Source organism: Eleutherodactylus coqui, chromosome 6 (genome assembly GCF_035609145.1).
Source record: "Eleutherodactylus coqui strain aEleCoq1 chromosome 6, aEleCoq1.hap1, whole genome shotgun sequence".
NCBI lineage: Eukaryota > Metazoa > Chordata > Amphibia > Anura > Eleutherodactylidae > Eleutherodactylus > Eleutherodactylus coqui.
Window position 1 is genome coordinate 211261469 of NC_089842.1, and position 13910 is coordinate 211275378.

General features: G+C 38.8%; 1 protein-coding gene across 10 annotated transcripts in view; it reads left to right on the forward strand.

The window, feature by feature from the left end:
* Positions 1–13910, forward strand: part of GPHN (gephyrin) — a 399070-nt gene that overhangs the window by 341912 nt on the left and 43248 nt on the right. For 5 of the 10 annotated variants that reach the window (XM_066608689.1, XM_066608687.1, XM_066608692.1 and 2 more), the window contains one exon: positions 9017–9049. The exons of the other annotated variants lie outside the window; for them this stretch is intronic. In XM_066608689.1, the coding sequence (XP_066464786.1) occupies positions 9017–9049 (33 nt within the window). The remainder of the gene's footprint in view (positions 1–9016; positions 9050–13910) is intronic. 10 annotated transcript variants of the gene reach the window in all.

Here is a 13910-nt window from a genome sequence, read left to right on the forward strand (position 1 = left end):
TACAGGAAAAAGGCTGGCAAAATGCTGTCAAGTCATTGTGAGAGTCATCGATACTGTTTGACCAATCCATGCAAATGCGGTTTTACAGATTATCAGTCAAGTTTAAGCACCCTTTTAAGTAATTCTGAAACCAGACTAGAATAAAGGGATCTTTTCACCTTGGAAACAGAGATCGTCTAGTCATTGAGTAGCACAACTACACACAGTCCATGGACACGAATGGATCTGTTGGTGGAAAAAATTAATTAAACCCTTTTTCTAATCTTGTACAATCTCTAATAGATATTATAGAGATACCTAATTACTTAAGTTAAACTATTACATAAGGAAACTACATAAATGGCAATTCCCAAAGGTTATACAAGTGGTAGTGGACAGTAATAAGCCACAGAACTGCTAAGAATTCAGTATTCCATGGCATTACCCTGTTGGCACTGTCATCAGAATACAGGCACCATTTTCTAAAGCCTACAGTGCCTTCATTTGGAGGCCAATCGTGGCAAAGATTATGTGACAAATGGCCTATTGGAACATTCGTCACAGAGGGAGGAGGATCCTTGGTTGGGTCCTCCTCAATATGGCATAGCATAAAGCCAGTTCAAAGAGCGGCTCTGATGGACTCAAGTTGATCATGTCTTACATGGTCAACTTTTTTTTTTTGAATGAGCATCAAATTATACTACAGGTGCAAAGGAGCGCACAGCTCTTTCCCTGGTGCTCACAGATGTTGGCCAGGGTAGCTTTGTTCTATGAAAATGTTTTATGTGTTGTGTCATCCCTTTGTTACTCTTCCTGGAAATGTATGAATAAATTGACAACTGAGTACTACTGTTGTCCCTGTCAAAGAGGCATGTCTCTACACAGTCTGACAATGTCAGATCTAATTGGACACTGTCAACATGTAGGGGCACACCCCCCATCCGGTAACAACCAGTTGTCTGTTTTAATCAAACATTTTTAGGAGGAATAAGAGAGGAACAGCACAACTCAGAGTTATAAGAAAAGGTTTTTATAGAATGAGGAATACAATTATTTACTGTAATAGACATGTCGGGAGATGTGATGGCTCTTCTTTGTTATTGAAAAGCTAGCGGAATGATCCAATAAAAGTTTCAATCAACTGCATATTCAGTAATGATGCAGAGTGTAAAATCACAACTACTGTGTTTCACCCAAAATAAGACAGGGTTTTATATTAATGTTTGCTCCAAAATATTTTTTTACATTTATAGCTGCCTGGACACTATTTAAAAATCATGCTAGGGCTTATTTGCAGGGTAGATCTTATTTTCAGGGAAACTGGGTCTAATAGCCTTATAGGAGGGGGGTTCCTTAAAGTAAGCAGGTTATTTGTTACTTTTATTGTTGAAATAAGTTAGGATGTTTTTGTATGGCCTTTTAGATTATCCTGAGTTTTGCTAAGCATTGGATGACTTTAGGAGAGGAGTATTACATCCATTATGAGATCAAAGTATCGCCATTATAGGTTTATATAGCACTAAACAATAAGATAATTGGCCACCAAATCACTTTCTTTTCTAAGCTTAATCAGTAACAAAGCGTTTGACTACACGGTATTTAGTCCCTAATATCACATACTGTATCATTAATGAAGGGGACCACAGGGGCTTCTTGTAGCTCTATGAGCTTGTGCATTATAAAAAAAATTGGAGCCTCAGTGTTTCCATTATCTTTACCCAGGTTCGTGATATGGGGTCATCCATAATGAACATACACAGATCTTATGCAAAAATGTTATAAATGGAAAATCCCTATTAAATTCTTATTATGGGATACGTTAGAGCTTTTCATTATTTGGCACGCAGGACCGCAGGATATTCAAATCTCTTGTGCTTATTGCAAAGCTTGTCTAGGCTGTCCATAGACGGTATACAGATTGCCATCTGCCGAGTTATTTGCATGGCAGGTACTGGGCATGTACTTTTATCCCTTACTTGTATTAGAGAAAGTGATTTTAATAATATATACAGCAAAAATGCCCTTTATGCAGTAATGATGCTTAATGACAGTGGCACACATAAGAGAGGGAACCCCCTAGCAAAAAAAAACAGGTCTCTTACTAGGGTGTTGGATTTTGACATCCAGGACAGAAGGGCCTGGTTTTGTTTCCCTCTCCACTTCCTTTCAATGACCCTTAAAACATCTTCCAACCCCTGTTTTAGAGCAATTCAGTTCCTCTGGTAAGGGGAGTGTTGCACTGGTTCCAGTCATCCAATAGAAGACGGGTGGAACCAATCATTACTTGGCCACCTCTCTCCATTGGCCCCATAGCAGCCACATGGACTGCCTATAAGGTAGAAGAGGCGTTGGAACCAAACATGTTGGGGCCTCTGCCCATGGGCCCAATAGCAGCCACATGGTTTGGTATGTACAAACCCTGTTTGTTGACAATTGTGGAAGCAGTATGACCTACCATAAAAGGAAGGGTTGTCCAAATCAAATACCAGCATGTTGTATGGCAATGGATAGAGTCATTTCAGACTCAGCATAAGCGGTTTATAATGTTCTTCGAAGAGATTATGGATTTAAAAAAATCCTACCATCATAATTATTTTTTTTATCTAATATCTCCGGGTCTTAGCACCTCCAGATACATTTACACACATGTATATGTGTGTGATATTAGCACCACATCTTATAAGCATCAGGTTTTATACCTATTGGACCTTTAAAACTGATCTACCTGTATAATACACTACCTTACTTAAGTTGAACTAAGCTGAGGTCTTGTTAATGGAACAAATAGGAAAAGTGACATTTGCCTAATAGTCCTTAAGAAAAAAAAAGGGTATTGCTGCCCCGCCTCTTCCCACCAGCCTTACTTTTGGGTGACAGCTGTAGGCTATATACACAATGGCCCCTGTCCCTCAAATGAGGAAGGTGAGAAGAGGCAGGGGAACAGTACCATAAGCAGAAGTCTGGTATGTGAAGGGCTATTAGGCAAATGTCACCATTTTTTTTTCTCTTTCATTTTGTCGCATTTAACCATTTCGGACTTGGACTAACAGATCTGCTTTAACGCTGTGCCATGGTTTAATTATTATTCACAATTCACTTTATTCTATGTGTTTCATTTTGTATTGTGATTAATGTGGTGTAATGCTGCAGTAGCTATTGACTGCTGCCAGCAAATGAGATGAGATCCAATCATCTGGCCCAGAATCCTGATCATCTCACACAGCACACATAAATATCCTGGGCATAGTTTTGTTGGCCATATACCGTCAACAAATCTTTCTGGCTTCAAAATATGGCATCGCTTCAGCCTTTATACAACGTTTGTATAGCTCATCTCTATGTATACCTGGCCAGAGTTAGCTTGAAATTCCTTGGCCACAATACAAAACCTGTACCAGGACCTTTCCAATTGTGAAATACAATGACTGTGCAATGAGATATTAGATAATAGAGTGCCATGAAAATGTATTTGCCAGGCATTTAGTTGTCACACTTAATAATTGTTTAATCTCTTCAGTACATTGTGGGGAGATTTTTGCTCACTGTTCTTTGCATTATTACTTTTATTTTGCCTTATTGAAGGGCTTTTAAAGGCGCTTTTACACGGCCCTGTTATCAAGTATGATCGATCATTGGGTTGCGTAAATGGGTCAACGACCAGCCGACAAACAAACAAATAGTTTCCTTTAGTAAGTGCAAAAATGCTCATTGGTTGGCTGTACATTTTCCCATGTGAACAGGGAAATGCACAGCCAGCATTGAGGGGACAAATGATTGTAGTAATGATCATTCCCATACTAGCGATTGTTGACATATGTAAAAAAAAATGTACACAAACGCCAACTGACAGCCTTTGTTGATCAGCACTCGTTACGTAGGTCCAAGAATTGGCTTGTGTAAAACACACCTTTAAGCACAGTTTACGCATAAACTGCCCATGTAGGATTCTGCTGCAGCTTTTAAATAAAGTTCATTCAATGGGCCATCCATGAACCACCCTGGTCTTCCAGAGGTTGAGCCAGTCTTTGGTTTTAGAGGGGTGCCTTGAGTGGGGGACATCAAATCTATTAGAGCCATATGCTCTATTAGACAAACTTTTTGGCTATTCTGAGGTGAATTTACTGTTGAGCTGTGGATCGCTGTCTTGCTGCCCAGTTACACTTATGTTTAAAAACGTGGACTTGACGACAGGGCATTTTTCTTCAGGATTTTCTGGTCAAGAGCAGAGTTCATTGTTGAATCAATTATGGCAAGTTGCCCAGGTCCTGAAACAGCAAAGCATCTCAAATTCATCACACTAGCATCACTATGTTTGAAGTTATTATAGATTTTGCTTTATACCAGATGTAATGAGACCTGTCTTCTAAAAACATATATTTTTTTAACTCGTTAGTCTGCCAAACATCAACTCAAGAGTGGGTCTTTAACCCTTGTATGGTTTCAATTTTAAAGTGTAGGACTGCAATGAACAAGGCTGGAGTTTAATAGATTTCATGATACCACATGAGAATTACAGTACTTTTTGGCAAATAACCAAGCGATAAGTTTTTTGCCTTGAAATTCTCGTAAGAATGACTGTTATTTTTGCCCAGCCCTTCTAATAGTGGACCTTATAGGGTTCCTTGGCTTGCTTTCTCTCTACCTAAAATCCCTGAAGGAGAATGAAGAGTCCATAAAGATCAGTCACCATTCGGTTATGTGTTGTGACAAGATACAAAGCACAAGAGCAATCTCCTCTCTGAATGCCTAAAAAGAAACAAAATGAAGGTTTTGGGGTGACCTACTCTAAAGTCCTTGGACTAGGCTGCTCCAAAACTTATGTCTCGTTTTATTTATTTTTTTTGTCATGTTACAACTAGCAAAATCATTTTTATGTCATGCTTTTGTTTTGTAGGTTTGTATTTTTACAGATTTCGATACCATTTCTGTGTATGTTATGTCCATCATCTGTATATGTTTAAGTACACTACAGACCATGTCAGAAGAAAATGGCATCTAAATTGGTCTTCTGACAAATCCCAAAAGGACCAGGGAAGGTCCCTGAACTCCTTTAACAAATACAGCATGACTGTTCTCGGCCTCTGTGCTGTGAGGTACGCTTGTAAGACTTCTGTTGATGGACATCTGAGCAAAATTGAAAGGGTTTTGGTGCTCTAGGGTCCATTCACCATACAATATAAACCTCAACAGTGCTGCCTTATGGCATCATTTTGTTGTACATATCTCATTGTGAAAATGCCGAACCCCCATCAGCTTAGCTCATGAAAGATTGATAAGTTTCACATTAGTTAGAGGAATTGCAAATGTTTGTATGATAGAAGCTTACAGCAGTATGTGTATGTACAACAAAGCTTACTCAAATCTTCATCCTCTTCTTCATAAATTATTGGACATCTCCCACCATCGAATACTTTGCCACTGATCTACAAATGCTATGTCACTATAGTTTATAATTGGACATACAAACAGTAGTCTTTGTTGTACTGCATTGTTGCACCATATTACTCAATAAGGTACATTTTATACCTTGTTGTATTTTACCTAAAGGATTGACCTATACATAGAATAGGATTGGTAAAACCCAGCACGTTTAAAGATGGGCTTCATAAAGGGTGGAAGGTCGTAAACATAAAACTTATCAGAAAAGACTTAAAGGGGTTATCTAACCACAGCAATTTTTATGTTCTTTACAGAATGGGATAACTTGCTGATTGATGGGGGTCTTACCACTAGAACACCAACTAATTCTGAGACTTTAACCTCCTGGTGCATCCAAACGTGTGGGCAGCGGAGGCCATGTATTCACACCTTCGCTGCATTCACTACATTTGGACTGCTGGACGGTTTAAGTGCTCGGCTGCCTCCGGCAGTCCCATTGGAATGAATGAAACCGAGACGTGTATGTGTATCCTCTGCTGATACAGCAAGTTATTCCCTTTCCTGTGTTTAGGGTATAGCTTGCTGTGGTGGGAATAACACTCTAATCCCTTTCCGATGTAAACATGTACAGTGTGTGTTGGATGTCATTGTATGGAGTTGGCTCCGAAGGCCTGACTGTTCCATACTTGGCAGGTGTTGCCTGTATTTGACAGCTGACAGATGCGATCAGAGATAACTCCGATTCTGACTGTTTATCCTTTAAATGCCACTGTCATCGGCATTTGAATGTCCCGGCCAGAACTGAAATGTCTTGAACAGCCCTCCAGTCACAGCCATAGGCACATCTTAGTAGAATGTCTGTCAAAATAAAGTAAAATGAAAATTCTTTTTATTTATTACTAAAAATAAAAATATTAAATGTTTAAGAAAAAAGGAACTTTTCCAGTTATCACATCAAAAAAATAAAAAAATTAAGGACTGGTATATCCATAAAAGTCCATTTTATTAAAATATCATGTTATTAATTCTGTACAGTGAACACAGTCAGAACAAATATTCAATACCGGAATTGTGCTTTTCTGCTCATCCTGTCTCAAGTGATGGAAAAGTCATATGTACCCCAAAATAAACTACAGGTCAATCCTGCAAGAAAATAAACCTTCGCACGGCTGCATCAATAGAAAATTTTAAAAAAATAATGAGGGTTAAAAAGTATCCTTTTTAAAAGGTATTTTGACCCCCAAGAAAAATGGTATAGTGTTTTGGTTTTTTTTCTTTCCATTCACCTCATTTAAAATTTTGTAAAGGTCTTCCAATGTGTTATATGGTACATTAAATGGTACCATTGAGAAATACAACACGTCCCACAAAAAAACAAGCCCTCATGTAGCAATATCTCTTGAAAAATTTAAAAAAATGACTTTTTTTAAAGGTGGGGAGGAAAAAAAGTAAATAGAAAACAAACAAAAAGGACTGTAATGCGAAGGGCATCAACCTGCATATTCTAAAAGAACAAATCAAAAGGGTGGACATAATAGAAACCGTATGTTAAAGATATAAATAAGTTTCAGGAGGGAATTTCTTTTAATAAGCAATTAAACCCAAGAACAAGGCGGCACAATTTGTAAATATATGGGAGTGATGCGATCGAGGGGTGGGGGGGTGGGGTCTGGGGGGGAGAGATCAGAAGTAATATCTGAAAATATTATGTTACTAAAAGAGTAGTAAATGCCTAGAACAAACTTCCAGCAGACGTGGTTGGAAAAAATCAACAATAATTGAATATAAGCTGCTTGGGATAGACCTAAATCTATCCTAAGAGATAGATAGTATAAAGGGCGCACTAGATGGACCATGTGGTCTTTTTCTGCTGTCAAATGTCTGTTTCTACGATACAATGTCAAACTTTTTCTTTTTCCTAGATCCTGACAGGTTAGGAACCGGCTTGTTACTTAACATTCCAATAACCCGGTGTACTTTACCGTCTGTTATGCTAAACCTCGTTTATAACACAGCTGTAGGGTAAAGTAAAAAAAAAATCCCCTGAATACTATCCTAATGTTTTAATTCGGCAGTGCACACAAAGATCATACCTTTTAGTACGAGATTAATTTTCTCCATTGACTCCTCTGTTTTGTAAGCTCAAGTGAGATGCCATAAATTAATCTGCTGCCTCTTTAGCCCCCGAATTGAATTGCTAGCTGATATTTACCAGCTTGGAACACATTAATAGCCTGTGCATTCTCTTATATGTGCTTGAGAGCAATGATATCAGAAGTCTTGATACTGAAGGATGAGTAACTATGCATTGAGATCCAGTGTAGTCACTTGCTGGTTGAATTGCGTATTGCTAGTCAGTGGCTCAAACTTGTCCATTTCTTAACCAAGACAAATCTTAAAATATAGTCATGTGGAATCTTAAATGGGGTTACCAGCATAAGCATTTATTACCTGCCTACAGGTTAGTGGATAAATGTAAGAACACTTGGCGTCCGACTGTTAGGACACCCAGAGCTAACAAAAACGGCACACCCTGAGTCCCCCGAATGAATGGAGTAGCCTACTATATATTCACTGTTTGTGGAGATGGCCAAGCAATGTGCTCAACTATTTCCCTCAATCCCACAAAAGCACACACACGCCATCCACTGGGAGGATGCGAGGCGCGTTGATCCCATGATCCCTGTGATTCCCAGCAGCCGAACACCCAGCAATCACACAATTATTACCTATCTTGTACATAAGTGATACATATTTTTGGTAAAATAACCCCTTTAAGCGCTCCCAAAGGAATGATTGTGATTAGAGATGAGCGAGTATACTCGCTAAGGCTAACTACTCGAGCGAGTAGTGCCTTATGCGAGTACCTGCCCGCTCGTCTCTAAAGATTCGGGTGTCGGCGGCGGGCAGGGAGGAGCAGAGGGGAGATCCCTCTCTCCCCCAGGCTCCCCCCTGCTCACCGCCGCAACTCACCTGTCACCCGCGCCGCCAGCCGAATCTTTAGACACGAGCGGGGGCAGATACTTGACTAAGGCACTACATGCTTGAGTAGTTAGGCTTAGCGAGTATACTCGCTCATCTCTAATTGTGATATATATTTTTTTAGTTTTCCTTTAAGGTTGAATAAAAAGATCAGATCTGTAAGACTGAGCTCCATAATGCAAGTATATGCATTGTTAATACTCGCTGGATAACGGAATGATTATCTTACACAGTTTTGATAAGCCTTACCATTCACCTGCTAATGAATCTTACAGCTCAAAATAAATAAGACCAACTAGAACTGTAAGAGGCAGGTAAGTATATGCAAAATTCCTTATCGGAGCCTCAGCTCCAAGGGTCAAGGAGCCGTTTTATTTTATGTTACATTTCCATGTCATATTATTACTTCATCTGGTTTCTTTTATCCATTCCATCAACCCAACCAACGTGTTTGTGCCTCTGTGTTTTTAATTAGAAGTACCTGTAATTGCGTAATTTTTTTTTTAGCAGACCATAAATGATATGTAATTCAGTGATGCTTATTACTGACCGTGCAAGGATACTGAGTGTATGTGTGTATGTGCGGACAACAGAATGTGCTCATATGTCACCTGACATTATTGACTTTGATTAAAGAAACCAGTTGATAAAAAACAATCGCACATTTTTTTTCCAGGACATTTGGATTGCTGCCCCCTCCTTTTCTCAGGTTGTATTTTTGACTTTCCGTTTCATAGATTCCGTGGTTTGCTTTGCATCAACTCTATCGCACTTCCATATTGATTGTTGTAGTGTGTATCGTGTCATTGGTCTGGGGACTCTTCTATTATTCTCATGTGATGATTTTGTATACATATATATTTTTACTCCTCTTCTTCATTGGCTTTAAGTGAGCAAAATGCACCCATGTGATCCCATTATACCATCAGCCATTTATGGCAAACAAATATCAAGGCTGTTGTACAAACCCACTAGTCCTTCCTGACTTTATATAGTCTGAAAAGGTTCCTTACAATGATACAGTATGTGTGTTTGAGGTACCGTATGTGTATTCGTGTTATGGACAAGATTCTTGTGCTTTGTTATAGTCTACTCTTTTGGGACGAGGCTTTCAAAGCTCCGTCGTTGCTCATTGCATCCCCTTCTCTCATGCTTCATGAACATATTAACATGCCCCTTTTTCTACACAACCACTATATTTTTCTGTGTGTTCTTTTGTAGAGCGGTGTTTGTATGTACAACATGTATCTTCATCTTTCACTGTGCATGTGACTCTTGTGCTGTTCAAACACATACTTGTTCAAAAACTCGTTGTGTTCACTTTTCTTTATTTTTGTACTTTGACCTCTATGTTCTTACATGGAATGTGAGACCATATAGTATATACTGCATATAACATATTCTTGAATGAAGCATTAACTTCAATATACTATATGTTCATATATATTTTTTATGATTGGATGTTGTAAAATGAAACTCATATTATCGGTATAAGAGTCTTGCATAAGTAATTTTCTAGTTCAGTCGTTTCCAACCTTCTTACCCCAGATTAACCCATGACAAAAACTTTTACTCCTGAGGAAGCTCTACAAATACATTCTGGGGAATCCCTAACCAGGTTCCATGGAACCTTATGGTTCTATGAAGCCCTGGTTGGGAACCACTGTCTTAGGAGATGACAACTCTTAATACATTTAGAGTAGCCAGGTTTCTATTATTGCAACACTGTAGCGTCTAGAATAGGTCCCCTTTCATTTTTTTTTTAACTTCAACTTTGAGCGGGAACCACACTGTTGTCAAAAATGTTAGCATAATTTTGTGTATTTCTAAATTTTTTATGTCATATCAATTTGCAGTTTGAGATTTCATTTTGAAATGTGACACAATGGTATTGTAATGCTAAATTGGCGCTATTCTGGATGTTTCATACTGTATGTCAGTAATATTAATGTGAATGTCATTGCAGACAGTGCATATGGTCAATAACTCAGGGCTGCTATTGTGAGCAACGCAACAGGGAGTCGCAAGCCACAGTTTTGGCACCATTGCTGTATAGATTGCTGCTTATATTATGTGATAGATATTAATCATACTTGTAATCATGTAAAAATGAGATTGGGTATTTATTTTTGATTAACGATAAACCGGATCCTGACAGCACCTCTAGACTGGAGCCTTATTACTTATTTAGTTGTTTAGTAATTAGCTTGGCATTTACACACATATTTTAGATGATTGGAATTGATTTTCTTCCAGTTATGCTACACTTCACACAGTCTTCCAGGTCCCATTGTTTCCTTTTGAAGGAAATGAAGGAACAGCACCTTAGGCAGACTAAGTGCTTTTCCAATAACTATGTCAACAAAGCACTAGTTTAAAAATGCTGAGACTTGACATACTAACGTATTTCATTCCCTTGTAACCTAAAGCTTGGATATTCCCAGTCAGTCTCCTAATATATTTTTTATATTGCCCAAGAGTAAATATATATGAGAAAGACAGAGTGGCTGCTAATGGCTCCGGTAGAGAAAGGGAGTCCATGAGTGAGATGTTGACCCAACTGCTTATCAGGGCTCATGTTAACATGGATAGGGCTTCTTCTCATTGCATGCACCACAACCTTGTTAAAAAAGAGGAATTTGGTCTGATCACCCCTAAGCTCTTTAGTTCAGGACTATACTAGGGTGGAAAGTTGTTGGTGGAAACAAGTTGCAGAAGTCTTCACGTTTTGTCCTCCTTGATATTTACCTAAATTATTTGGACGTGTTGCACTACTGTGTTGCAACGCAGATACATCCTAAATTTTTCATTTTTTATAGATGATTACCTGGTTATTTAATGTACACATTTTTTATTGTTGAGTTTCTCTTTTGATTAAAACATTTATATTTTTCCTACAGTAGTCTCCATTTAAAATGCCAACAATACTCTAAAAAAAAATAACAAAGGAAACTTAAAGGGGTGTTTCCATCTCATCCATACTTGGCCATGATAGGCACACCACTTTGTATGTGGTACGCTGTTTCCATAACTCCCGTTGACTTCTATAGAAGTTACAGAAATGGTGTAGTGAAGCCCACTCATCTATTTCTGTAATCTCTACCACCCCTGACCACCTAGTTTTGGCCCTTGGGCTGGGTACAATGCGGGGCCAAAAGTAGAGAGAGGTTGGACCTTGACCTATCTGCCTTCCGTGGCTTATCCTGTGGATATGCTGTAGAAGTCTGAAATGGGAAAAGCCAGTTAGCCCTGGGGAGTACAGGGTAACAGCTGAAAAGGAGACAGTAACGACACTTAAAACAATTCCATTGTTTGTTTATCTTAATATTAGCATGCTTTTGCTGGACATAATCACATTTTTTCAAGTGTTTCGCAATTGAGGTAGAAAAATTCCTTGTGGGCTTGAGACTTCAAAAATGACAAATCTTGGCATAATATCGGTCTATTGTAAAAGTGTAGAAGCAATTTATTTTCGTTTCCCATTTGTAATGCTCGCATGACAAAGAATGCTATGGTCCTATTCAATACTGTTGCCTTACTGAGCCTGAATAGAAGATATACCCCAAATATATTATAGGGATGATTGGTTTGAGTTGCCAGTTTACATAAAGGTATTTTGCTAGGGTACTGATAATTTTCCAAGAAATATAGTTCTCATTGCAGCAAACTGAGCACTAATTTTTCTCAATAATTGACTGTTTTTCATATAGTTTTTTTGTGCCAAAGCCAGAAGTGGATTCAAAAGGAATGGGAAATATAAAGGAAAGACTTTTGCATCTCCTTCTTCCTGGATCTTCTTTTAGCTTTGACTCAAAGACCGCATCAACCCCCCACTCCCCACCCCCACCAAAAATAAATAAATAAAAAGCTGCTACTGTATGTGTGAAGCAACCTTTAGGCTGGCTTCACACGGGCGAGAAAATCATGCGTGTTTGTGCGTTACGGAATCTTGCATAAATGTGAACCCCATTCTTTCAAATGGGGCCATACACATGAGCGATGTTTTCCCACATGGCACTGTGATGCGGGAAACAAATTGCGGCATGCCTTATCTTAGTGCATGCTCTTGCATCACACCACCCATTGCTTTTAATGGGGCCAGCAGCAGCATCGCCCCACGTGCTAGGTACACATGATGTGATATCTCCCATTGTTTCCCTAAAGTGATGCGAGGAGGTTGTGAAACAAAAATGCCTCGCATCCACAGAGAAAAAGTATGATGGCGAGCGCAGAGTTGGGTTGTGATTCACAGGCCGATATCGCACTCGCCTGTGTGAAGTTAGCCTTAAGGTGATGAATGGATATTTCGATGTGTTCCCACTCTGCTTTGCATTTCCCCCTACCCTATTATCAAAAAATAGATATGATGAAGGCTAGGGGACATGTTTAATTTTTGTATCGATCAAAAGATTTGCTTACATTAATAGTAAAGCAATAGACACATGGCGCAGTGGACATACAAAGCAGAGCAGTATCAGTCGAACTATATATATTTTTTTCCTGTTTGATAACACTGCTTAAATTTTTGTTCATGAACTAATAGTTTTTTTGCTGTCAGAAATGGTTATATCTGGTGTTCTCTTCGAGAAGGAATACTTGATCCATTTACTTTCTCAGTGCATTTCAGTTTTATGCTATAAGCGTCAGGCTTGTTGTGAGACCAATGCTGGTTCCGTGCTTGATACAGGAAACTACAAGAGGATGGAAACCATAATGGAACCTGGTCTTCACCATAGGAGAGAATATGAGAGATGGAGTTCTCTTGGGTCTCAGTCTCACATAGTTTCCTGTCAGACTTTAACACTGTATAGAAAAGCGGTATTATTGTATCTTGACGCCACCAGGAATTCCAGCCAAGATTGACAGGGGGGGGGGGGGTGACGCCCTTTGTACCGCTGTACTCCAAACTTTTCCATCCAATGTAAGAGACTGACAGAAAGTATGTGACCGGGAGACTAAATAGGTTTATGTCTTACATATTCTCCCCTATGGTACTGTCCAGGTTCTGTTCTGGTTTCCATCCCCCATGCAGTTTTGTATCACAAACCTAATGTGAAAACGGTTTAACAAGAGTAAAAGCAACAGTTTAGCTGATGGATGGTTTCCATCTATAAGACCTATACTACAGCATAGCGAAAAGTGGAAAACGTTGGAAGTTTTTTCCCTATCATTATAGAAATGTCTTCTCTTTCGTAACACTTCTCTGAGTGTTTGGTATCCTGATTACATCTACAGACCTGTTTTTGAAAAGAACATCTATAAACAGACATAGTAGCGACATTCTCCTACTAGGTTTACTTTACTTTGTATTTTGCTAGACCTTTTGCTGTATAACTACAAGTACTATTACGGTACATAGCAGCATAGTGGTATGCTCCAGTGCAAATTGTGAATTTAGCACATTATAAGGTGGTATATTAGTTTAAAGGTGAGTAATCCTGCATTTATAAGCTTTTGAAATATTAATTTAATGCCTCGCAGGTTATATTTTGAAGGCTTTCATACAATTTTTAATACATACGTTGATCTTCTGAAGGACCTCCTGTCTTTAGAACCTGAGCTGATGTTGA